The 26,560-nt window shown below is 42.9% G+C and overlaps 1 protein-coding gene across 6 annotated transcripts in view; it reads right to left on the bottom strand.

Annotated features, from left to right (window-relative positions):
• The window catches only part of casz1 (castor zinc finger 1), a 170,982-nt gene that overhangs the window by 38,689 nt on the left and 105,733 nt on the right, over positions 1-26,560 (bottom strand). For 4 of the 6 annotated variants that reach the window (XM_020632219.3, XM_020632222.3, XM_020632220.3 and 1 more), the window contains exon 1: positions 9,328-9,477. The exons of the other annotated variants lie outside the window; for them this stretch is intronic. In XM_020632219.3, the coding sequence (XP_020487875.1) occupies positions 9,328-9,406 (79 nt within the window). In that variant the 5' untranslated portion in view covers positions 9,407-9,477. Of the gene's footprint in view, positions 1-9,327; positions 9,478-26,560 lie in introns of those variants that run through there. 6 annotated transcript variants of the gene reach the window in all.

The raw sequence follows: 26,560 nt of genomic DNA, 5'->3' as shown, positions 1-26,560 counted from the left end.
TGCAGTACAAAAGGCACATTGTTCATAATGTGACCGAATGGAAAAAGGAACCTACAGTGACTACAGTCTAAAAAATTATACTGATGAGATAATGACGCATAGACTACTATCAAAACAGGAGAGGTGAGTTTTCAAACAGTACTTTCACACTCTACTTTATAGATCCAGAAAGGTAATGATAGGATATAATTCAGGCATAAAGACAGAGACTGTACAGCTTGGAAACTGCCAGCAGCACATATATGTCCAATTTTTCAGGAAGTAGCTTTCTTCCCTCCCCTCAGCCCCCTCCCCTCTCTCCCCTGTCTCTCTCTGTCACTCTCACAAATGTATTTTATTAATAATTAGTTGGTTACACATCTCACTGCTTGTTTTTTTTCTATCAATAAACCACTTATTGCTTTTAGTCCCGAATGTGACCTTGCACATTGTGCACTGTCTTTCAGGGGGTGCCGACCTTGAAGGACCTGTTTGGACTACAACACTTCAGCTCAGTCCACAGGCTGTTATCAAACACAAGCTCTCAGCCAAGGGCTACGCTCCCGTCACCCCGCCGCTAAACACAAAGAAGACGCTGCAGGACAAAGGCAGACACAGACGGCCCCAGTACACACACACACACACACACACACACACACACACACACACACACACACACACACTCACTGCACAGGACAATGGCTGAAGAAAACAATATATATTTCAAGTGCGGACGGAAGAGGAAAGACGCTGAACCTGAGGGCAATCAGGCAGGAAAGTTGAAATCTAAGGACAAATACGCCCTCGGGCTTCATCACAAACAGGGTAATTATGGTGTTTTCCAGAACAGAGGACAAGCAGCCTAAAATGGTCTAAGGGAGAGAGAAAAACAATCTGACATGAGTGACAAGACCCATTCTGACAGCCACGTACCAAAACAGCCAACTTTCATTGAGTTTGCTGCTGAGGGTAATTCATGGGACACAAGGCTATCTTGTTAAAATTGTACATCAAATCTGGACTCACAGCTGGCACCAGATGATGTCTTACTTTCTAAGTGTTGCAGGAGGCTAAAACTTTGCTCTGAAAAAATAGACAATCACACTCAGTCCCGTGCCTCCGCAGACTGAACAAGGGAAATTTATTCCAGCAGCTTTGTTTTGAAGCTCATCTCCCATGTTCATTTTCAAGACACCAGGAGTGCAATTTGATAAGCCAACAGCCATGGTAAATGAGCAGACGACCCTGTGTCCCTCCCTCATGGTTGCTGCGTTTGGTTCGGCAGTAAGGCAGTGGGTAGTACAGTGGAGAAGGGGCTCAGCGGTGCACCTCTCAAGGGCCCTTGAGCTAATATCTGTACAGATTAACTGCTTCAGTTGTATTTTGGTCACGGGGATCTCTCTTCGCCTTTGTGGCTTGTTGGAAGGGAGAAGGGGAGATGTGTGTGTGTGTGTGTGTGTGTGTGTGTTTGTGTATATTGCACTCATATAAGTGTTGGTTACACACTTTCTTCCATAGCGGAGTGAATGGCCTGCTTGTCCAAGAGGTCAAGAGTATGTGTCATCCATGTCATTATCTTTGGGGCCATATTTAATTCACCAGAATCCGGAGCTACACTGCTGAATAAGTCATCCCCATCCTGTTACCATCACCTACCCCCTCTATCTCTCCATGGGACACATACACACACTTCGACTTACACTTACACACAAACACACACAGTGTCAATCCTCCAGGGTAAACTCAGCACACGCCGCTCCATTAGTTATCAATTAAGTCAGGAAATCTCCACCTGGCTTAAACACACACAGATGAAGCCAGCACACATACGAAGCACCCTTCTCAACAGGAAGTGGAGGAGGGCGTGCCTTATTTGACTACGAGTGTGGGTGATATAATGTGTATGTGTATGTGTGTCCGTGCGTGTGGCACTGTTGTCCATGAGGTTAACCTTGATATGAGGCCCTGTCAGGCCAGATAATGTCAATCAATGACAAGCCCTCACAGATAACCCTTAATGTGAAGCCTAAAAAGCAAAGCTGTTTAGATCTTTAGACATGCCCCCATTCAGCAGCATATGAATTGCATTACAAGGAAATGAGCTGTGGCATTTCTTTAATAAGACTCTTAAGACATTTTGACAGCATATACGGCACTCTGCAGTTAAAAAAAAATTAAATAAAGACCCTTCTGACAAAGCCTCCTCACACAAGGCAGTGTTCTGATGGGCAGATCCAAGTCCCTGTTAAGTGGAGGAAAGGAAAAAGACATGTGGGAAGGGGGGGTAAAAGGAAAAAGAAGGGTGGACCTTTCCCTTCTTTTTTTCTCAAGCACTCTGGGACTTCTTGATTGATTTCCAAGGTTACGTTTTGAATTTATTTTTCAGATCGAGGGCCTTGTGAGTGCGAGTCAATTTTTTTTAAAAGCTAAATTTGGCCCAGTTTGGAATGTTTGCATCCGATCTTGTTGACCTCCTTCCCCCTCCAGCCTTTGCTCCTTTTCTCCTCTCACTTTCCTTCTACAAAAAAGAAAGGAGGCGACATTTACCAAAAAAGAAGCATGTATTTCCGGACAAGATGCCTGTGCTGACAACATCGATCCCTGGCTGCCATTAAAAAATTTGCTCTGCCTGACAGACTTTACCTCTTTTGGACTTTACATGCGGTAGAATGAATCACAGGTGCTGCTTAAAATGTCATCTTGGGCAGGTTTTTTTTTACCTGTCCTTGGATCACCAAAAATCTGAGGCTTTTCTCACACTTACTTTCTCTTATCAAATTCAACACTTTCAAAGTTCAATGTATTCTTCTAGTGAAGCACAATTAAATTTTGATCAAAACATATTCTTTCTATGTAGGGCTAAGTGAGGAAGTGAAGAGACAGTGTCTTCCTGCACTTGGGATTTGCATTTTAAGACCCTGTGGCTGTGTCTCTGCTGAAAGAACTTTAGTCTTACTTTTCTGATAAGCAGGATGGAAGTGACAGCAGTGTTGAAAAGATATATGGCAACAGAAAGTGATTGTGTCAAAATGTTTTGTGAAAGCATTTTCACACAAAGTGTTGAGTGAGAACATGCAAATAAAAAAATATGTCTATATGTTGTGTGGAGAGACAAAAATTAAGAGTGTATGTTGTAGGAAGTGGGGCATTGTGATCTGCCCTATTACTCTCCTCTCTGACTAGCGTCTGCAGGTCATGTCACACAAACTGTCAAATACATACACTGACATTCCTACGCACTCAGGAAAAAGTGATCCGCAGTGAGGATAAACACACCACTGCGCCAATAACAGCACTAAAACAGTGTGCTTCACTGAAAAGTTCAATGTGAAGTGGAGGCGGAATTAAACGTGGCAGTTTTCACCTAAAACAGGAACATTCTTGTTTCTGGGAGTTCAATAGTGGGAGGAATGTGCCGTGACTGAATTTGAAGGTGTGATAAAACATCACTCACTATAAGGTAGAACAAAAAATAGAAAAATGACTGAAACGATGAAACAGGCAAAGCTGCTTTACAGAAAAAAAAAGCAGGTCTATTTTGGGTCTCAGTATACAAAAGGAAGTGCTGCTTAGTTGACTCAAACAAATAAATTTGCTTTTGATAAAACCACAGCGACTACTTTTGCATTCTACACCAAACCCACTTTGTTTCCTGCATCTTTATCTTCATGACTTGCCACATTCACATACACTCACTAAATTGTCAAGCACAAACAACTGAAGGTTTTAGAACGGTGCAGTGTTGACGGCTTAAAATGTAATTTTATTTGAAAAGTGACAGGTTAAAGGAAAGCCTCAGAAGTGAGCATGGAGTGCTTGCCTATTTGCACTGTATCCAGCTGCCCGTTTTACATTTCTCATACATTAATATTCCTCTTATTATTATTTTAAAGTGAAAACGGATACTCTGTTGAAGTGCAAATCTGATGAATTACGGGAGCAGATTGCTGCTATTAATTATTAAAACCTATTTTATAAATATTCAGGTCTGTCATGCATCTAATAATGAACGCTTTAGAGGAGGTTACTTCCCGTGCGCATCCTAATGTGTCAGAAATATCACTTTTAATCACGCTCGTGTCAGCGAGTGCCAGGTTTGAACCTGCCGAAAAAATCTACTAAATCAAGGAAACTCAGCTGGCCCACTACTGTGCTCATCACTGCTCTTCCGTTCCTGCTGTTTCCCGTGATCCAGGTTCTTCTCCTGCCTCGTCTATAGGGGCGGTGAAAACCTCACAGCTCCCCGCTGCATTCTTACTGTGGTAATTTGAATGAAGAATAATGCATCGGCAGCACTCTACCCTTCTGGACACACCTAGTCCCAGTGCTACTGCTGCCATATGCTGTGATGATACATATTCATAACACTTTCTCTTGTGTTGAGTGTTGGTGTGCAATGAGGCTTAAATGAGTGTCTCACAACTTCAAATGCAAAGAGGAAAAAAGAAAAGAAAAAGCCGTCACAAAGAAAGTTGGACTGCTCTTCCCCTTTTCCACTTCCCTCCTTTCCTTTCTCCCTCCTCCACAAAGATGACAAGTCACAGGTGTTGATAGGTGATCCCAGAGCATTTATGAGGAGCTTTTATGAGGAAGAAGAGAGAGGCTGTGTGTCTTAGGACTATCTTCAAGAAGATGCAAGAGGAGACAACTTTTAACATGGGGGACACACTCAGGTGTCAGGCAGGCTGGATGGTGTCACAAGCAGGGTGGGAGTCACTTGCACTGTATCAGGGCCTCTGTATACACCAGTGCATATACATGTAGAGCATACACACATTCAGATAGAGATACACACACACCGTGAAGCACTCTAAGATTAACACTGTCAGAGAAACAATGATACCCCTTCATTATCTGCATACAGGGCCTCCTTCGTGCGCTCACTGTCCTCTCCACTGCTCCTCTATAGAGGTAGTAATTAGTAAAGCTAACATTTCTTGCTCTCTGTGATTCCAACTACCCCCCATTTCTCCATTATTTTTCTTTTCTTTTTTTTTGGAGTGTTTTCAAGTGCCTTGCGAGCCTTCTGCCAACTGGTGAGAACACTGAAGGTGTGCCAATGTTGATGGCAGCACTGGTATGACCCACTGTGTATGCGAGAGGGTTTTATTATGAGATTATTTGGTGCCCAGCTGATGTGCAATAAAGGCACAGTGTGGTACCCCAGATTCAGATCAGTCCTCTGGGTCAAACACTCGTGGTACAACAACAGAGAAATGCTTGATGTATCACTGAAGTATCTGTTGTACTATACATTGTTGGTTTAACAGGCTGTGATCAGAGAGATGCTCCCTCTTTGCATGGCCTTTTTCATTACCAACAATGCTCAAACTCTTTGGCTTTCTTCTTCTTCTCCCACTGGAACTATGGCTTTATCAAAGGTGATAGCTTGCTCAGGCGTATTTTCTCAAACGTCTTCTTCAGCCAAGCATTTCCCATGCCGCTCTCGGGTAAACGTCACTCATAAAAACCGGGGAAGATTTGATGAAGAGATCAAAAAGAAAGGAAGGACAGCAAGGAGAGCTGGGAGAACGGGTAGAAAAAAAAAGAGGAATACTACCCTCCACCCCCAATCTGATACCAATGAGTGCTGAGGGTAATTCCTCAGAGCAGGACCTTTTTTTTTTTTTTTTTCAAACCCAAATACAACATAACGGCGGGTGCTGCCATGAGACATCAAAATGGGCGATTTTGACTTCAGAGGGTCTTCAGATGCTTGAGTTGAGGGAACAGAAGGTACCAGCAGGCTGTTAACAACCAATACGGGAACCGCGCCAGAAAGACTGTCTCCTCCCAAAATGCCAATCGGCACCAGATCAGTAAAGGCTTCCACTGTACTGTAATACCCCACCTGAGCTCTTTCATCTGCTGAAAGTAAAATGGTTTCAAAGTTCACCAGCTGCTGTATGTCTGATATTTATTGTACCATTGGGATGACATGCTAAAAGGTAAACTTTCTACGGGTAGGTGGACAAAAAGAAATCAAACACAAAGACTTTACAAATGAGACTGAGAGCCTCAACAGGTCTCTTGAAAGCACACATTTACATCATTTGCCTTACAGAGAGATTTTCATCAGCTAATCAAAGACTTCCCTCGTTCTTTGGAGACCTGAGTTGTGTTGTGACACGCCAAGAGGGACGTCTGCATTTTCTCCATCGCTGTTCTCGCTCATTCTTGGAGCATTAGGCTCACTCTAAATAGCCTCAAGGAGATTAGGCTGGCTCATATTCAAATGCACATTTCTTCCAAAACCCACTCCATGAGTGGGCCAAGGAGATCAGTGCAGGAGCCTGGTGAGACGGTAGTCAGAGGAGATTCTGTCATGTATAAATCAGCTGAGAGAAGGAAAAGAGATAGAGAGGAAGAACGGGGGAGAAAGGCTGAGGTAAAAGACAAACAAGTGTTGGCTCTGCTATATGAGTTTAGTTAGCTAGAGAGTTAGTGCATGAGTTATAGCTAGCAAAGGGCTGAGGGACGCTGTATTTATGAGGGGACTGAGTGAGTGTTAAATCCCTGGTAAGAAATAAAGTCGTCCCTGAGCGAACAGGGGAAACATTTCACTCAGTCTAAGAGGTGCCTTGAAAAAAAAAATGAAAGCCATCCTTCTTCCAGAGGAAGTGATATTCCGTATTCCCCAAAATTGCTTTATTCTTTAAAAATGCTATAGATCACATCCAAGTGGATTGAATTTCATATTTGAATAGAGAGGAGGATCTCCATGTGCATAATATCAGGGGAGCCCATGAGCCAAGGAAAGGGAAAGAGTCTGATTCTTCTAAAATTGCATGCGGATTTTCTGTGGGATCTTTGGCTAAGAGGTTCTGCCAATACACACAGAGCACTTGTTGCAGAGCAAGGGTTCATCCAAGAAAGTTTTCCACCAAGGTTTACCCTGAAAAGCGTTATTTATTTTTTATCAAATTCAAATATTGAGATAAAGCGTTCTAAAAGTTTCATCATATCTGTACATAAAATGAACTGATGTTTCTTATTATCTTGAAGTAGGTTGCTGCTTAACAAAAAACTTCCCATGCTTAATTGAGTGTCGTAACAGTTCAGGAACAAAAGAAGAAACAAGGCAAATGGAAACTCGAAAGCTTTACTTTGCATTTTGTGCACATTCAACTCTAACTCAGACTTCTCTCCAAACCCTGCAGTGGTAATAACAATTATTGCTTAAAAAGGCTATATTTTTGCATTAACTTAAAAGGCTATATCTTTTTCTTCCCCTCCAGCCTGTGCGGCCTCACTTACCCTAAGTATCTTCATAAATCACCAGTTACTGTTAACATGTACTCCACAATTCAGTCATCAATCTCCTACCAGGTCAGAGTGAAAACAGAGGGGGAAATGTCTGCTTAGTAAAATGTCTCTCTAGTGAATGCTGCTACCACCACCCACTACTAAAAAACTCTCTCTCTCACACACACACACACACACACACACACACACACACACACACACACACACACACGCACACGCAAACACCAGCAGCAGCAGCAGCAGCATACACACATCAGTTGAATAACAAACACACGCGCCCGGCACACAGCAACCAGAGCAGTCCTATGGGACACAGGAGCGGTTGCCAGATCGCCACGGTAACGCAAGCCAAATTCAATTCTGACTTCACCTTTCACTCAGGAAGCTGGTTCCATTTGTTATAAAAACAAATAAACAGCAAGCGCCAAGTTTGAGCTGGCCAACTTCTGCCTCGTCTTCCTTTTCTTCTTCTTTTCTTTTTTTTCTTCTGTGGGCCTCAACATGAAAAATCAGGCCCAGCCTGTAGCAGGAGGCTGTTTGAGCCACAGACCCGCACAGGGCTGCATTTAAATCTCTGTTTATATTCACAGACAGTGTATTTATTTAATCAAAAGGAGAAAATCTAATTCTACAAGAGGAGGATTATTCCTCTGAGAAAGAAAGCCTATAAAAGGGAGAAAAAGACTCTTTAGCCTTTTTTCAACAGATACTGTTTACATCAGCAGAGTGGAAAATCCCTCAGATGACAAATCACTCCATCACAATATCAGAATTTAAACAGCCAAATCAGTCTTGACTGATACTGCGAATTAGCCCATGTGTCATATCCGAACACATCTGTACTAGACATTAGAGTGAAGAGAATTTCAATCATTTCTTTTAGCCTGTTAAGAGGTGTCTTTACATCATATTTTCATTTCCTTTTTAATCATATTTGACTAAACAGTCAAATAAAGTTTGTTTGTGCTGCTTTTCTGAAAATTGTTCCACAGATATAAAAATAAGAAAATTATTTAAAGTAAACTGATCAATCCAACTAGTGGTGGAGTAAGTGATCTGGTTTCTAACCCAAATTTATAAATTATTTATCATGATACAAAGTCAATTAAAAAAAAAAGTTCTTAAAAAGTGTAGAGGAATTATAACAATCACTCTCAAAAGTAAAGAATTTATCCTAATTTATATAACTTTTCAGATAATTTATTAGATTTAGAATTAGATTATTATTTCTGTTTAAGACAGGTCAAACTTCAGTGGGAGTTTGACATAGAGATCAATCAAAATAACGTTCTTTACTGTTGAGCTTTTTAAAACCACCTTTTAAAAAATGTATTAATATGTTATATTTGATAAAGTGGTTATCTATTAAAATCCCTTAATTTAACAAATGTAGTTAGTGTAATGTTCATGTAAATGTAGTGTAGTTATCAAATAAATAAAAAACTTGAAAGAGTAAAGCACCTAAACAATTTACGGCACCATAAAAGTTACTTTCCACCACAATGTCGTGAACAAATCTGTAAAATAGAACAAATTGAACTGTGAAGTGATATCAAGTATGAAAGTCAACAACAGAACTTTTGAGGAAGCAGCACAAATTGAAAACTAATCAATCACATCACGACCAGTGCACTATGGCTTAAAAACATCAACATTTGTGAAGACTAAAATTGCACCTGCTTTATTTCTCTCACTCAAGCACTCTGTCCCACTGTCTCTCTCTCTCTCTCTCTCTCTCTCTCTCTCACACACACACACACACACACACACACACACACACACACACTCGCGCGCATGCACACACAAACACACACAAACACACACACCACATTACTACACAGGCGTGCCTGACTCATGCCAACTGCAACTAGTAGCAGACCCGTTCACCCAGCACTCAACTCCTGTAGCACTCAACTCCTGTGAGTGTGCGTGCACGTGTGTGTGTGTGTGTGTGTGTGTGTGTGTGTGTGTGTGTGTGTGTGTGTCTTCGGTGTGTGTGTGCGCATGTGTGAGTGTGCGTGTGTGAGAGGGGAGAGATAGAGTGAGAGAGATAGAGGTGGGGGGGAGGTGTGTGAGTCTTACCTGGCAGCAGACCACCCTGTGCGCACTGTCTCACCTCTCCCTCCTGCCCTGGAAGAATTCTCTCCACAAAGCAAGGCATTTTCTCCTCAACTGCTCTCTGCCAAGGCTCTGCTCTCTCTCTCCTCCTATGTCTCCCTTTCCCTCCCTCTCTCCTTCTCACTCCTTTCCTGTTTCCCACCCTGTCCTCCTCTCTCGTTGTCTATCTCTCCTCCCTCCTTACCCTCCCCCTCTCCCCCCCCCCTTTCCGAGCACAGATGTCGAGGCTGTGCGAGTTTACCCACTTTACCAGTAGGGGTCCTTCATCGCCCTTCTCCACCCCACAGACACATGGGGGAACAAAACACACACACACACACGCGCGCGCACACACACACACACACACACACACACACACAGGCCCCAAGAAGAGAGAGCCACTTAACGGGCGCCCTCCTGTCACTGCTACAATGAAAGCCCTGTGCTGAGCAGCACGGCTGTATGAGCTCTGTGCGTGTGTAAGTGTGTGTGTGTGTGTGTGTGTGTGTGTGTGTGTGTGTGTGTGTCTGTGTGTGTGTCTGTGTGTTTGTATGAGGGAGGGAGACAGGTGTGAAGTGGGTGGTGTGCACAGGGAGCTGGCCCTCGGCCCTTTCCAGCCCTGTTCAGCGCTGTTCGGCTGGGCTTGGTCCTGGCTCCTGGCCCCTGAAGTGTATTACAGTAGCCAGGTACACACATACATACACACACACACACACACACACACACACACACACACACACACACACACACACACACACACACACACACACACACACACACACACACAAGGGGAATATGAACACAGATTGACTTACAGCGGGTCCCTCAGAGCAAGCAGCCAGAAGGAGAGAGAGACTGAGAGAGATTTTGGGCATTGAAAAGCATACACCCTTTCACTCATACACAATACAGACACAGACACACACTTACGCAGAACAACTGCCGCTGTGTGCTACTGCTGCTGTTGACAGTGATAACATGTGCTTTGTGCCCTATGTGTGTGTGACAGAGTGCATGTGCACGCTCACAAAAACACACACCCATACACAAACACAAACACACAGCGGATGCCTATCAGCTCTCATATTTCAGGTCTCTATTCTATCCATTCGTTTTTTCCCTTCATTTAAAAAAAGAAAAAGAGACCTCATTGACACCGGCATGTGAGATTTGAAGGTTCTTAGCTAGTGTACTGTGGGGAATTTCTAGTTTCTCTCCTACTTGTTGGGCACGCACTTTTCACAGTACAGGGGAAAATTAGCTGCCCTGCTGAAGATTGTAAAATCATGTTTGGTCTCGGAGTAAATTAAGGAAGATCCAACAGAGTCTTAAAAAGCCTGAAATGATCTTCTGTGTGCAACATAATTTTAACAACTGCATATGTAAAATGCTTAAAATCAAGTTTAAAAAAAAAAAGGAGAGAAATAAACCATTGTTTGAAAATAGACCAAAGCGCATGAAGACAGCATTTGTTTTGTATTAAGCAACAAACCAATTCCAACCAATATAAATGACAAAGATTAACACCATGTGGAACTTGATCCCACGGTTATATCAAATATTGCCCAACTTTTATGACAGTTTATATTGCAGGAAAGCAGTGATAATGATCATGATCAGGATTTCATGCTATTAAAATATCAGAACAGCATTTATCAGGCCTTTGTATGAGGACTTGTTTTTCCATTTATTGCTGCCTGGAACAGGATAAGGGTATCTATAGGTCGTGATATCCCGGACCTGCTTTTGGTATCATTTGAACAGAGGGTGGAACACCTTTATTTGAGTCAAACAAAGCTGTCTAATGACACAAAAATAGTAGTCACTACTTGACAGACGAGGCTCCAACGCCCAAAAAGACTGCCTCCAAAACGTTGACAAAGAGTAATAAAGAAAATAGGATGTTAAAAGAGCAGGATACGGATGTAGAAAAAAAGCTGGCAGAAAGTGTACATATAAGCTGTGATAAGCTAATGAGGGCAACAGAGCTGTGCTTTTGGTTTTGATTCTTATCGCTGTTTGCATCAGTAGCAAATCTCCCTTGACAGCAAGACTGAAATCAAATACAAGTTTTTAGGCAGATGAAGGAAAGTCATTTGTATTTACAGGAAATAAGAAGGATGCACTCAATCATTATTCCCTTGCTGTGCTAACTAGAACGCAGCCCCTGCATTAGATGTTGGAGGAGCAGCACAAGGACAAGTAAAACATACCTTAAATAGACTACAAATGAAGTCACTTAACACCCACTCCCTTCCCTCGCCACCCCCTGCTCTGTCTGTCTTCAAGAAAAAAAAAGCCTGTGTTTGACTATCTCCTTCTCAGGTTCATAGCTGTCTTTTGCTTTTTAAACAGGCACCTCGGTTGTCACAGTGCAGGAACGGGCGCATTCCCCTTAAATGGCTCCTTTTGACAACTGATCTGTAAATACAGCCGGATCTGCAACTTCCCCCTTTCTCTGTCTGCACTTTCTCCCTTCTCATCTTTGCTCTCCCTCCCTCTGCCCAAACTCCTGCCAGACACACGCACACACACACGCACACACACACACGCACACACACACACGCACACACACACACAAACACACGCACAACATGAATGTGTCCCTATGACCCCCCCAATTCTATCCCCCACTCCCCAATCTCATGCACGCACGAACACACGAACCGAGACACAACCGTACACACACATTTATCCCCTCATCCCCCTCCCAACTTCCCCAACTCCATTCCCCCTGCCTCTATAAAAACACAAATATGCCATAACTCAGGCTGTGCTGCCACATAGCTTCCATCTTGCCCTGTACCGGGGAGGGGGAGGCCTCTCAGGAAGGTCACCAACAAATGGTTTTCCGATTCACTGCCCCTGAAATAATTTTGTGTATTAAAACCTGAATCTGCACTTTCTGGCCTGAAAGCTTTTCTAATTATTCCGGTGTCCTTGGGACAGACACAGATCCTTCACACGCCGGGGGAAACAAGCTATAGAGCAACCACTACAGCCACAAACACCCCTCCACCACCCTCCCTCCCTCCCCCCTCTCTCTATCCCTCCATCTCCCCACCTCCTCTCTCCTCTGCTCTGCTTTGCTCTCCTCTCCCCGCTTTACAGCCACCCCCCTCCCCAATCTGTTTTCAAAGCGTGTCTGTCCTTTATTAAATTGTTTTCTTTTCCACATTATCAGTTGCCATGGAGACCTCATCTCTCGGATTATTTGAATTTCATTATATCTATTGATTTGGGAGCATTTCATCTTTTTTATTGTTTTTCTGTCAATTTTCGAAACGAATAACCATCTAATTTGCGTCAGCGCTGATTACGTTCGTCCCTCAATAGAGGTCGGCAGCTGCGCCGGGGAAACAAATCAATGGAAAAACATCATAAAACTCGAAAGTACAATCAACCAGGATATGGGTGACATTCCGCGGTTGCTGAAACGAAGTCATCAAAAAATATATACTTTTTTTCTGTGCCTCTGCATGTGTGGGGGTGCAGTGAGGAGGACACATGTGTCTGGGCAGATATATTACTATATTTCAGCAGATAATATACTATAGTACATTTCCATACTGATAACAGCCCCACCCTGCCTGACCAAAAGAGAAAATGCTTACTGTATCTTAATAATTTATGCAATTTTTGCATTTATATATAAATTTTTTAATAAGCTGCTTGGAGCAAAGTGGCCATTAACAAAACACACAGCTGTCCAATGGGCTAAGCCCAGCAGATCAATTGCGCTTTTTTATGACATGATAAAATGCTTTTAAAGCAATTTACACAAATATGGAAAAAATGACTTCATGGGCTTCATTTATTCATAAGGACGTGTATTAGGGGAAAAAAAGTCTTACAAAAGCCAGACAGGAGAGATCGTCCTGGTCCTAACTGGAACGGACTTGCTGCCCTCTCCACAAGGACATAAAGTTTCATTACTGATGCACGCAGTCAAAGGCAATTTAGCAAACACAGTGTGCAAAAGAAAACATCAGCATATTGCAAGTGTTCCTGTATTAGGCGGACCTTGCATGTTGTTTTCCAATTTTGATTCATTTTTGTGAGGGCAGGGTGTGGGGGGTGATAGATTTTTTTTCCTTGCCCTGCTCAGTGTCACCCTGACCCAAAGGCAAGGGGAGGTAGCCTCAGTGACAGGGACGTGTGCTTTCTGGCCCAAGAAACCAACCCAACCTGTGTGCCAGACAATGGGGCCTTACAGCAAAACAAATGTGTACACACATCTTCAGCTGTACAGTGATAAACAGCAGATGACACCCCAGCTCATTCTGTGAGAAAACAGGCTCACAAATATTTCAGTGGTTATGATCATTTAGAATCTAAGTGCACGCACACACAGACACACACACATTATGCACAGGGGTATGGATGGGGGGCAGGCAGGGCCATTTGGAGGCTAATCTTGTTTCAAAGCATCCTCTCTTCATGTGCCGACAATGTGCCTGAGCCGCTCTCTACAAAATGCTGCTGTTGCTGCTGCTAAAGGCCCCATGTTTGCAACACATGTCAACATCTGACAGAGCATTACTTTTCCCCCCAACAATATTCTCCTGCTCAAGCCTCTGAAATGAGGGCGCTAACAAATTAGCTTTTTATGTTTATTTGTGTGTGGGTGTGTCAGAGGGGGGGAGGAAAGAGAGCTCTCATTTTCTAAGGCACCAGTTCTCAAGACCAAAGAGAGCAGGAGAAAGAGAGAGACAAAGAGAAGAAAGAAGAAAAGAAAGAAAGACTGAATGTTTTGGAGTCACGATTCTTCTCCTGATTGCCCTAGCTGTCTCGGCGGTGCAAAACATGACCCTCCCCTCCCTCAGCCACGACAGAAACACGGGTGACTGGATAAACACTATTTTATGCAGTGACTAGATGAATCGTCAGACAGTAATTACAGTCTTCCTCTCGCCCCGACAAAACTCTACTGTACAGTCTTTTCTTTGACACCAAGCTGCAGTAGCACGTACTATAAAACTGCAGGTGTGTGACATGTTTGTCAATGCCTCACCCAACTAGATAAATATAAATATTAGACCCTGTGACAACAGTGAATTGCTCTCTGCCGCTTTCAGCGATGTGTTAATAATGTGCAGCTGAAAGAGGACTTGTTGTGTGGATGGACGATGTTATCATGTGCAGTCATACGTTGCAGGGGCTGGCTTTGTAGAGAAAGTTTGGTGATTTTTTCTGCTACCCTTGCAGTTTGCGCTTTCCTCTCCTCGATGTAACAAAAATAACACAGTTGTGTCCCAAACTAAACATTCCCACAGGGTGGCTGGTGGTGTGAAGTCTCTGACATCTCAGTCCCAAATGGCTGTTTGAAAAAAACAGATCCAAACTTTTTTTGATGGACAAATTTCTTCTTCAGATAATTACATTTGTAATTTACTGCTGACCTGTACTAAAAGAGTAGGAGTGAACATCAGTCAACATCCGTTACCAGTTGTTGATGAGAGCATTAAAACACAATCAGAAACTCTTTCTCTTACTCTGTACTGATTCATCCGGTCAGGCCGTGCAGTAAACCATGCTGTCCATGTCCGAGCTCTAAAAAGCACAATTACAGAGGACCTCGACTGAATAATTTAAAGAGCATAATTATTGACCTCTATCCAAATTCCTCTGAAAGGTACATTAAGATATAGCAAAGCGCTGGAGGTGGAAGTGCAACTGAGGGAGTGTGTCTCCCCAGGCCTCCCTAATGCACTCTCCTGCTGTACTCTAACTTCCTGTGGACCCCTAATGTGCCCACTGCTTGCTGGCCTGATGAAGACTACGGTTAATGAGGCCCCTGTTTCTAAAATGAAGTATCTCTAAAACCATCAACATGCATTACAATCAGGCCATCACCCCCTGCCAAACCACACGTATATACACAAACACACAACCTTGCTGCCACTGTCCCACACCAGAATATACACACTTACACATAAACCACCAGCCCCCCCCCGTGCAACTTTGAGAGCTGGACCAGTCTGGGGGAAGGGTGGATGACTGCACAAGAGGTTTTTTTTTCAGCAGTGGGGGGTGTTTGAGGGTTAACTGTCCCTCAGGGGGCTATCAGTGAACTGGGCAGCCGTCCCTGCTGGTGTCCCCGGTTCTCAATTGACAACCAGGCTCTGACAGATTAGCAGCTAGTCAAGAGGAATCTTTGGAACAGGACGGAATTAAAATAATCACTTTTCTCAAATTTGGCTGGATGCATGTCACTTTGAGTGCAAGGAGATTTAAAATGATCACAGGAGGATGTATTTATTTTTGCGTGTGCATTGGGGTGTTGGGTTGTTGAGACCTGGAACTCGGCTTGGGGGAGGATACAAAAGGATGAGGCCTTTTTAATTAAAAGAAAATATTTGTGTTTGCTTACTATCGCAGTTTGAACCTGGAACAATTCCGGGAATTCAGGTTGTTTAAGGCTCCCTCTTTAAATTGATTTTTGATTAATCAGATTGTCTTTGCAAACATGCATTTTTACATTTTCTAATTATGCTACACATTATTTATATATATACCGTATATATAATTAGTATTTTATAAAAAAAAAAAAAAAAGAGAGAGTTTTTATTTGTATTATTATTTTTCCTCTACATAACTAAATTTCCTTGAGGATGGACTTATTTATCAACGGGAAAACTGTCTCTGTTGTATTTCTACCAGGAAGGATAGAGGGCACTGAAATAATTAGGCGACTTCTGCAACATCCTGAATGCCAAGGACAGGTGGATTAAAGTATTAAAACAATCGCATTTCAGTCTTGAAATAGTCCTGTGCACGACTCAGCACCATGCACATCCGTTCAAGTTCAGCTGCAAGCTCCATAACGCCACAGGAGAGGGATATAAAAAAAAAAAAAGCTCAATCCCATTAGCTACGTACGTGCATCTCAGCAGACCTGCTGGAATCATGAACAATTTCAGTGATGATTATCCCCCAAAGCTCTAGAATGATAACACATAATCAAACAGTATGGCCAAGTTCAGTACAATTCTCTGACATCGTACAGAAAGTGAGCACTGGTTTCCCCATTTGTGAATCTGGTGCTTCCTAAATAGAACAAAAGACGTTGTTGCAATCAGTTGCCTCTGCACCTCTGGAGACATTTAAATGCTGTCGTCCAATGAAATGCCTGAGAATTCAGGATGTGTTAGGATTGACACTACAACATTTTTTTAAAGAACGCTGTGAAAGAGGGGTTGAGAGTACTTGTAAAATGATTTCTAAAACTCCATTAGTGAGCTTATTACTATCTTGGAGATTTTATCTTATCAGAAAGAGAACCACTTTATTTAGAGATAGCAGGATTATTTCCTCAGCATCGACCGGACAGGTCACTCAACTGAAGCATCCACTTACAAAGACCCCTATGAAGGCTTTATAACAAATAAATGAAAGTTAAAGATATATCTAAATCGCTTAAAAGAGTTGATCATAGAAACAAAGTAACAAATTGGCTGCCTTTTTATTTGATTTCGTATGTATATTTGTCATAAGGGTACACATGGGATAAAAAAAAAAAACACTCCTTTCTCTCAGTTAACAATAATTAAGGTGAGTCTTTGATGAAATCTAAGCCTCTTAGCCCACCTCCTGCCATCTGTGGCTCCAATATTAGAGCCCGGGAAGGTTTACTCTTTCACCTTCTGGAAGGAACAGGAAAGAAGTAAGTGCTGTCTATACTAAGAGTCAGAGTACCACGGTCAATCTGCTTTCACAGTTGTGTTGTGAAGGTGGAATGAACTGTCTGTGACAGAAAACAAACAGGAAGCTGAAAGAGGCAAGAGAGAGAGACAAAAGGAGAGAGAGAGACAGAAAGAGAGAGAGAAACCTGTGCCCTTCAGTCTCCCCCAGTAAAGACGCTCTTAACCAGGTCTGACAGCTGACAGCTCCTTGGCAATTGGGGTCAGTTAAAGGAAAAGTAGCTCAAGTTTTGCTGGGGCTTTGGCTTCAGAGATGTTCAGGAGCCACTGCCCACCGCAGCATCAAAGGGGATTATAGGGACAGGGCCATCTGTTGCCAGAATAAACGTGAGCCCTTTTATGTCGCTGCCTGTATGTTTGTGTTGAGTGTGTATGTGTGCTTGTGAGTTTGTATGTGTTTATTAGAAAGTAAACAGCAAGGGAGAAAAACACAGGATCCCTCATGTCTCTGTACTTTTGACATAAAGGGCAGCAGAGGAGAGGGGTCGTCCTACAGTAGGACAAACCACCGGTTTTAATCTGGGCTTGGGGCACTAAAGGTTAATATCAGGGCAAACAGGGCTTCACCGTTAGGTTAAATATTGTTTTCCTGCAATCTTTGACAATGAACAGTATCCACATCTTTTCCAGTTTGTCTTGTGTAATCTAGGAAAAAACACAAAACTTTTTCTTGTTGGTATATTGGAACATAGCACCAACCTTGCTCCCTTTTCACCTTTCTAATTTGTTTAGGGTCCTGTGCCTGGCCTCCGCCGGGGAATGTTTTCTCCTCAATAGTCTGCTACCTTTTAGCTGTGCCGCCCAGTGCTTGACCTACTGCCGACAGTTATTTTCAGCACTCTAATTGTCGTTTAATCACATATCAACCTGTCAGTTAAAGAACCCTTTTTTCAAGGGGGTACATTTGCATATGTTGTAAAACTAATTCCTATCGAAAGCTCCAGTGGCTGTGAAAGCGGGGGCTCTGTCTCCCTCTTTTACTTTCACACCCGCGTACACAGTTAAGCACAAACGGGAGAGGGAGAGTTAGAGAGAGAGAGTAAGACGCATGTGCACATTCACACACACAGAACAGTCTACTGTATCGCACCTTAACAGACAAAAACACACATAGGCAAACGCCATACCAGATATTCTCGATTCAGGTGGTTTCATCACATTTGTTAACAGTGTGTGGTGACACGTAATGTGTTAGAATAGGGACAGCGACAAGAGTGATTCAGAGCTAATGTACTCGTGCGAGCCAAAGCAAAGGTGACAGTGAATGTATAGTGTTATAAAGGAATCAATTAGAGTTAATAATGTATCACTCTTCCAAATGTTACATTCACTTGTTCACACTTAGATAAAGCTACTGCAAAATAGGTTGTGCCGGGTTTGCCTAGCAGACTACACTACATTTACATTATCACCCTTATACATCGAGAAGCCATGTTCCGCTTGAGTGGTGGAGGCAGAGTAAGGGGGGAGTGAGAATCATGTTTTTTCGGGCCCAAGGAATGCCAGTCCTCTGGAGATCTCCCCCTCTAATTACAGAGCGGGGAAGGAAAGCTCTTTGTTCCACCTTTTATTACATTAATTGATAAAACGGAGCTCGGGTTGGAGCCATCTTAAGAGAGGGGTGTAGGAGGGGATAGGGCTGGGGGTGAACCAAGAGGGATCCTTTGGGCAGATGAAGGTGGGAGAGAGGTTTACCAAACCGTGGTCCTATTTCCAGAGGACTCCTAATCCTGTTAGAGGCCCCGATGGTGGCGCTCTGCTTTCCCAGAGGCCCCCGGCGGCTGCAGAATTGGGAATGGTGGAGGCAGGGGCAGACAACGGTATGGTGGCTGAGAGTCTCGGCAGCATTGTCTGGGCCCAGGCCTTAATTAACTGTCTCTTCAGGGGGCACTGAGGGCCACACTGAGACCCTATGTCACAAACGCCAGCAAGCAATGAGAAGCTTTGAGAGGAAGTGGCATCTTACACACTGTGGACGGGTTGGGAACCCCATGGACATTTAATATGGACCCCATACAGCTCAAAGCCATACAGTTGTCGCAGGACATTAGCAAGGGTATTTTATGGCTGGTTATTAGCTTAGCACAAATGCACAGGTGGTTGATATTTTTTTTTATATTACTGACCTTTAACTTTAAACTGAAGTCAAATCTTTTAAACACATTTGCAAAAAAATCTGAAATCAGTATTACTTGTGAAAAAAAGTACATATCATTATGTTTCTAAATTTAAAGGACAATAAGTTCCATTTCTATTTGAGCAGGATTGGCCAAGCCTATTTGTCAGCGGTTAAGTAGCTGTAACAGGCTTTGCCATGGCTGTAATCTGCTTCTGCTTGTTTAGGCTACCTTCAGACAACAGAAGCTGAGGAGTGCTGGTACGGTGGCCAAACGGAGTCTGAATATGTTACAGTGGCAATTAAACATGTTGGTGTTTGCGCACGCACAAAACGGTGTCAGAGGTGCTAAGCCGGGCCAAACATGCCTCATTGAAATGTCCATCTTTAAGCCACCCAAGTTCCTCATCTCCCCCGCCCTCTGACAACCAAGATGCTTCAAGACTGTCAAAAGCATTTTCCACAAAGCTGAGGAGAGGGCAAGGGGAAAAAAAGGGACCTGCCACTGTCACATGCATACTTGCGCGTGCACACACACACTTGCAAGGCTGTCAGGTAAATTAGATCTGAAAGCTGACAATTTCTGACCATATTTCCTTGATTATTTCGAACAAATGCACACCAGCCGCTCTAAGGAGATTAAAGTGACATAAAAGTCCCGAGTGGGAGGAGGGAGGGCAGAGAATCCAGGTCACCCCCATTTGTCCCCCTGCCTGACAGCAGCTATATCGCTATCCAATCCAATAAAAGTCCCCCCCTCCTTTTGCTTTAATTAATTTTACAGCTAGCTTGCTTAATTACTTTCAATCAAAATCCTCTTGCCATCACAAAATTAGAAATGGTTCAACTCCATTAGTCTAAATTCTTCATTTACATACACAAAGACTGTCAGCTCTTGCTAAGCAAACGGCCTCCTGCTTGATGAGATTGTTTTTTTTCACACACTCTATCACTCTCTCACTTACACACATGCACACGACTGTGGTGTTAATTTTTTTGAAAGGAGAAAAGTAGCATAAAATTATTTGATCCCTTTACTTAAGACATTCTCTTCGTAATCAGGGTTCAGGTGAGCTGTGATGCACATCAACAAAGGTAATAGAGAGTTGAGTGTGCATCTACAACTGTCCAAATTGATTACATCCACAACTCTCTTTTGAAAGAAAACTGCTCGTCCATAAACAATGCAGCACGTAATAGGACTGCATAAAAAGGATGAACTGCATGTGTAGGTCGGATCATATAAATTAAACTAACTAGTTCATCCCTAGATTCCCCCCCCCCCCCCAAACCAGCAGACAAGGTGCAGATAACTCTGTAACAAATTGTGCTGATGCAAATCTGGCTCCTTTGAGGCAGGGTGTCAGTAGTCCTGACTAGACTGTTAAATCTAGCGACACACTACCGCTGGTCGGCTGCTGAGAGCAAAGCAAAGACTTTTCAGAGGGTTTAGGGCCCATGCCCTGCCGCCTGATCACTTCGACTTGGCACACAGACATCCTCTCCATCACACACACTGCCTAAGGCCTCCACATCATCAAGAATTAAGGACATGCAGATAGGGTTTGTGCATTGACCAAAGTGAAAACCCAGGCACACAAGCACAGTACTGCATGCGCATGAACACACACATATACACTTCACACACACTGGTAGTGCCATAATTAGGTCTCGAGATGAGGGCATTAAACTGGTATAATGCACTCACTGCTGGAGCACACTAGCACAAAATATATCTACACTAAACCTACATGAACATCAGTGACGCCCTCCTTTATTTCCCTTTTCACACAAAGGTCCAGTGCAAAACCACACAACAGCCTTTGATCTGCAGTGTAAGGAGCCTCTAACAGTAGCTGTCCTTATATAAAGGGGTTGTGTGGGGAAAGAAATAACATTTTGTTTCATCTTCTGATGTTGGTCAAATTCATCTCATAGAAGTTGCCATGGATTGGCGCAAGAAAAAAAAAGCCATCCTCTATGCTGCCCACTGGATACAATCCAGGTCTGACCTGGCCCCTTTACTCCGTGTCTGCAATCACTGGTTTGCCTTGCCCTCTTTAACCAGTCCCCATTAACACTGTTAATTATCCAAATCCATCATTCTTGGGGTAAATGAAGACTGCCTCTTTAATTCAATTTAATAGGATCATTTTCCAACTCACGTTCACTTTAGCCCCAGCTGCCCGCCCACTTGTCCCCCACTGTGTCTCCCCCCACTGTATCTTGACTCCTTTGGTTGTATCTTCCATGGTCTGGCTCTCTCTTGGTAAAAGGGGGAGGGTGATGAGGGCTAAGGCTTGGTGGCAGCAACGGGCCGCCACACTGTTGATCTCCCATGTCTTGTCTTGGCTCGGCTGGTGGCGAGCAGCAGTACGGGTCTCCCAGTCTGCTGTGCACACTGCCAGCCTGCAACACACACACTTACTCACACACAAGCTCACAGTACAAGTCATGCTCACCGGGGCTTAGCTAATCCTGTCACATCAGACCACATTGGCTGAATTGAGGCCTTTAGCAGCTACCTCCCCTTCCCCAACCACCTCCTCCATTCACATCAACACTTTGCGACCACTCCTTCAACGACTCCTCTTTCTCTCTCTCCCTTACCTCCTTATTCATTTCACAAGGTCATGGGTGGCTGACTCAGTGCAGCACGCGAGTGCTGAGACAGGATCGCTGACGAATCCCTGTTTTCCAGCCTTGAAGTAGACTTAATCTTATTTATTTTATTTGACACACAAAACTAGTTAATACCGTCATAAAAAATTAATAATTACATGAAAGACACTTAACCCCAACTTGGTAACTAGTTTTGCAAAGTTGATAGCAAGGCTGCTGTTTAGCTTCATATCAAACTTTGGGAATCAAATGTTTCTCTATTGACTACTGTAACTGTGAGAGATTCACATGCATGTCACACCTATGTTTATAAAATATACAGGTGTCATTTTGTCTTTTCTTGACTGTAGTGTGTCACAGTGGTATCTGTATCAAAACACATATTTCATGCTACATGCTTGGCTGCGGAAACTGGACACGCCTGCCCTTTAATCTGGATTTCAATCTATGAAAACAACTATCAAGAATAACTGAGGCTTTGTAATTTTCCGTGCAAGAAACTGTCTGTGATGAGTGAGGCTTTCCCATAAATTCAAATACAATTACAAACAAAAAAAAAACGTCTACAGAAATGTTTTTGAAATAAATGGACTATTACTTGAAATAAAGCCAGGACTGCATAGTACAATGTGAAAGTGCTGTCCTTTAAATTCTCTGAAGAATGTGTTAAATATTAGCTCTCTTTATCCCATTATTCAGTGTGAGGGTTAATTTGCCCCCATTTCCACACTACACCCCCTCCCTTCCCCCCTGACTAAACACACTCAAATCCACACATACGCATGCACACCCAAACACACACAGCGTTCCCTTTACATTTTTTCCCAGACTTTCATTGTTTAGCCATTTGAGACAGACTCTGGGAGAGTTTCAAATGGTTTTAGCCATGATTTAATTTGGTTTGTTAAAGGGTGATGTCAGCACAATGGGAGACGAGCCTCTAAATCCACTACATTCACCCAAAATGCCCAGATGAGATAATCATTGGTGACGTCTACGAAAACACTTATTATATTTGCCCATCGCTTGGCTGAAGCTGTTAAAACTCATCAGCGTTATTCCCTTCTTTTTCTCTCTGAAAGAAAAAAAATAAGCTCAACTTATAGTCAAAACTGTCACCCCTTTTAAAGAGACAGTGCAACATTGTTGTGTCGGTAGATGGAGTTTATAAATGGAAAAAGACAGTGCAGAGGGCTATCGGGTGTTTATTCAATACTCATTTTGTTTGCACCCAATACTAATTAAATGAAACACGCAACAACTTTTTAATTGTTTTTACAGAGATCAACTGTTTCAAGGGACAGGAAAAGCATTGCACCTACAGTAGTTTTACAGTTATTCTGCAAAAGTAAGTTCTAATAACAGGCTAGTCTCACATACTAAAATATGTGAATGTGCCCAGCATGTCCCTTAACTTGTCCACACAATTTAAAAGAGCTTTGGGCTGACAAGGCAGCTGAGGAGATAAGAAATGGATCAACGTGAGCCTTTCTCATGGCTTAATTTATTTTAAATCCAAGCCCTATTTACACACCGCACACCGGCAGGCCTTGTCAGCTCTAACTAGCATTGAGATATTTAAAACCATTAATGCTGTACAGCGGCAGCCTGAGCGTGTATGACACAGGCTGTCGCTGTATGAAACAAAGCCAGATCTCTGACTGTCACAGGTTCCACTTTCTAACACAGCATGGCTACAAAAGCTGTAAAATGCAGGTTTTACTTTACAATTGTACAAAAACTGACAACTGCAAAACCCTTGTAAATGTCAGATGAAAGTGAAAAAAAGTGTCAATCAACTTCCAGAGCATGCCCAGGCCAAATTTGCGGCGAGGCATGCCCCTTAGATGCAGGGGTCAGAACATGAACTACACAGGCTTTCCGCCTCCCGACAGTATCCTTATGGATCAGCAGTGGTAGCCATGTTGACCCGCCCGGTTATTAAAGGGGCTAATCTGTTCAACATGTCAATGTTAGCACTTTTAGCTGCGATTAATAAAAGACGACCCCAAGAGTGCTGTGTGTGCTTTTTCAGTGCCCCAGGTTGTTTTCATTTGGTTTGTATTTTTAGTGTTTTTTGCTGTTTGGTAATTCAACAGTCCTCTTATCCCCTATTAGCATAAACAGTGTAAATTATTAACTTTGTTAAAAGAATTATAATAGACCCTGAAACCTAAGCTCTGTGGAGGCTTTGTGTGTTTTTCCCTTTCTGCCACTGGCAAAGAGGCACAATGGCATTGCAGATATCATTAAAGCAAATGTAACTTTATATTTTATAGATACGGAACAATGTGCACGTGATGCCTGACTTTGGGGCCATTTATGTGATGCTTAAAACGTATGGCCCAGTGGCTTTCACAGGCTGGTAGTAATAGAACTGCTCTCTAACAGACTTGCTTTCTAAGTGCCTGGTGCTGTGCCTTAATTTGTAATCTAGTCAAACCAATTGTCCGCTAGCTAAAAAGGTCACCGAGACAATAGACTACACAGCCTCTCGCAATGTAGAGAAAGCCCAGGGTGTCTTTTGTAGCTTTTTAACCAAAGATGTAATTAAGACACCTTTATCTTCAGGGGTTAGGGCACCAACAAGAGTCTGCTGCAGAAACAAGAGGAGATTCACATAACTGGAAATAGAAGTGTACTGCAAAGTAAGGCACTGCACTTGGTTAGAGGTGAAAAGCAACCGTCTGCACATCAAGATGTCACCACTAAGGACATTTTCAACGTTTACCTGCTCTTGCAGTCAGTGTGTGATTTTATACATTGTGACCGACGACTGTGTTGAGGAAAGCTTGTTGGGAAAAACTGAGTGATGCAAAGCAACACAGGAGAGGCAGAGGGGGGGACTTAAAGGACGTGATTTATCTGGGCTTGATTGCGTGTTAATCGAGGTTACGTGTATTAAGTGGAATCTAATTGGAACAGACACTGGCAGTCTGACAGATCGACATGATGCAGATGGATTGAGGGGGGAGAAAGGGGGAGCATTGGAGAGAAGGGGAAGGAAGACAGAATTGGAGAGAGGAGTCGAGGAGGCAAGGTAGGAAAGAGGCAAACGAAACGCATCATTTTGTTACGAGGACGTGGTCACACAGAAAGAGTTTTATGATGCCCAACATTAGAATAAACCACCAGAGCCTCTTAACACTGTTAAATGACAAGAAAGAAGTCTCAGCCACTAGGCTCGTCTCACGAGCGTCTAATGATTGGCGGCTGATGAGACATGTAACCCCACCAAAGGAGGACACACACGGGCGAGATTGTGAGTGACAGGGCACAGCACCGGAGTCCTGTCCACACCCCCCCCCCCCAAACATTCATTATTGGAAAAGAGGGGAAAAACAACCCTCCAAAAACACACGAGGTAAAGAGGCCAATAGACAGCTGCTGGAAAATTCTCACCTCGGAGAGGGGACGAGCAAGTGTTCTACTGGTCCTTCTGACTCTCTGCTCCTCCTGGCAGGCAACAACTGTTTTGAGGGCCCTCTCCTCTCCCAAAATCTGAGGTATTTAGCCTGTGTGCTGAATGACCCTTTCAAATGTTACCAGAGTAGCAGACTGTAAAAAAATGACCACCTGTTAAGGCCAAGCAACTGCTAACTTGAAACTAATATACCAAAGACTCTATGGACAAATAAGGAGAACACAGTTTGTAGAAAAGGTTCAAAGAGGACAATCTTAGATTTAAAGTTGAAAATATGGTGCAGCATAGACCTAATTTCTGTGTTGACAATGCTTTGAATTGGTGTGGCTATAATTGGTAATAATGAGGAAGACAAAGTGTGAGTGACACAAACGGCCCCAAAGAAGAAAAAGCCCAAGAGCAAAAAAACGACTGTCACAGTGCCATTGTCAAAAATCTGGGTTAAAAATACAGAAGTCAAAACGAAAGGGTCACTTCTGTGTAGCACAGATGGATGTTCAAAGGTATTTAAACAATTACTGATAAATTGTGTACAAAAGAGAGAAGAGAGCTAAAGAGAAAAATAGGCAAATAGTGGAATCATGGCATTATTTAGGGGAGATTTGCAGGATACTGCAGCACTTGAAACTTCACTCATCAACACAAAATGCCCAAATTGTTCCCGACATGATCCCGTCATAGCGCGGAGACAGAGGAGTTGCTTCGGTCATCTGTTGATTTGATCCATTATGACTGTTACACTAATGGCATTAATAAGGGCAAAATTGCTATTTTGAAACACAGAATTTTCTTCCTCTGCATTTTGCTATTGCCTTTCTCCACATCCTTCAATTTAGTCCACTGTGTGAATTAATGTGTGTAGTGTAGAAGGGGGGGTTTCTTTGCCCCCACCATCTAATGGCTATAAGGTCATCTCTATTTTCCAGGCTTGGTGTACACTGTCATTGGATTGCAACATTTTGCATGGTTTAAAAAAAAAAACGACGTGAGCTCTGAAATATGACTCCCTGCTATTTTCAATGGATTGACCACAATGTTCTTTTCACCAGATGTCCCTGATAAAATACGCTAGCCTGATTTACAACTATCTCAATACATTTTGACTAAACTTCTGTGTCTTTCTATTCAGTTTTGAAAAGTAAATTATAAAGAAAAATGGACACCACTGTGTTATCCTGAATACATGTGGAACCTGTTTCTGAGGGAAGTTGTTAAAAATCCAAGTGCATTAAATTTGTCCTTGCCCAGAAGTTTAATTTACTCTTAGCTTATAGTATCAGCACAATGAATGTGTCTGCAAGTTTCCTGTGTACTTGTGCTGAATGGGAGAATATGTTTGTATGTTCAGCCCTC

Source organism: Labrus bergylta, chromosome 12 (assembly GCF_963930695.1).
Source record: "Labrus bergylta chromosome 12, fLabBer1.1, whole genome shotgun sequence".
Taxonomy (NCBI): domain Eukaryota; kingdom Metazoa; phylum Chordata; class Actinopteri; order Labriformes; family Labridae; genus Labrus; species Labrus bergylta.
Note: the sequence above shows the minus strand (reverse complement) of the source record. Positions and strands in the feature narration are given on the sequence as shown.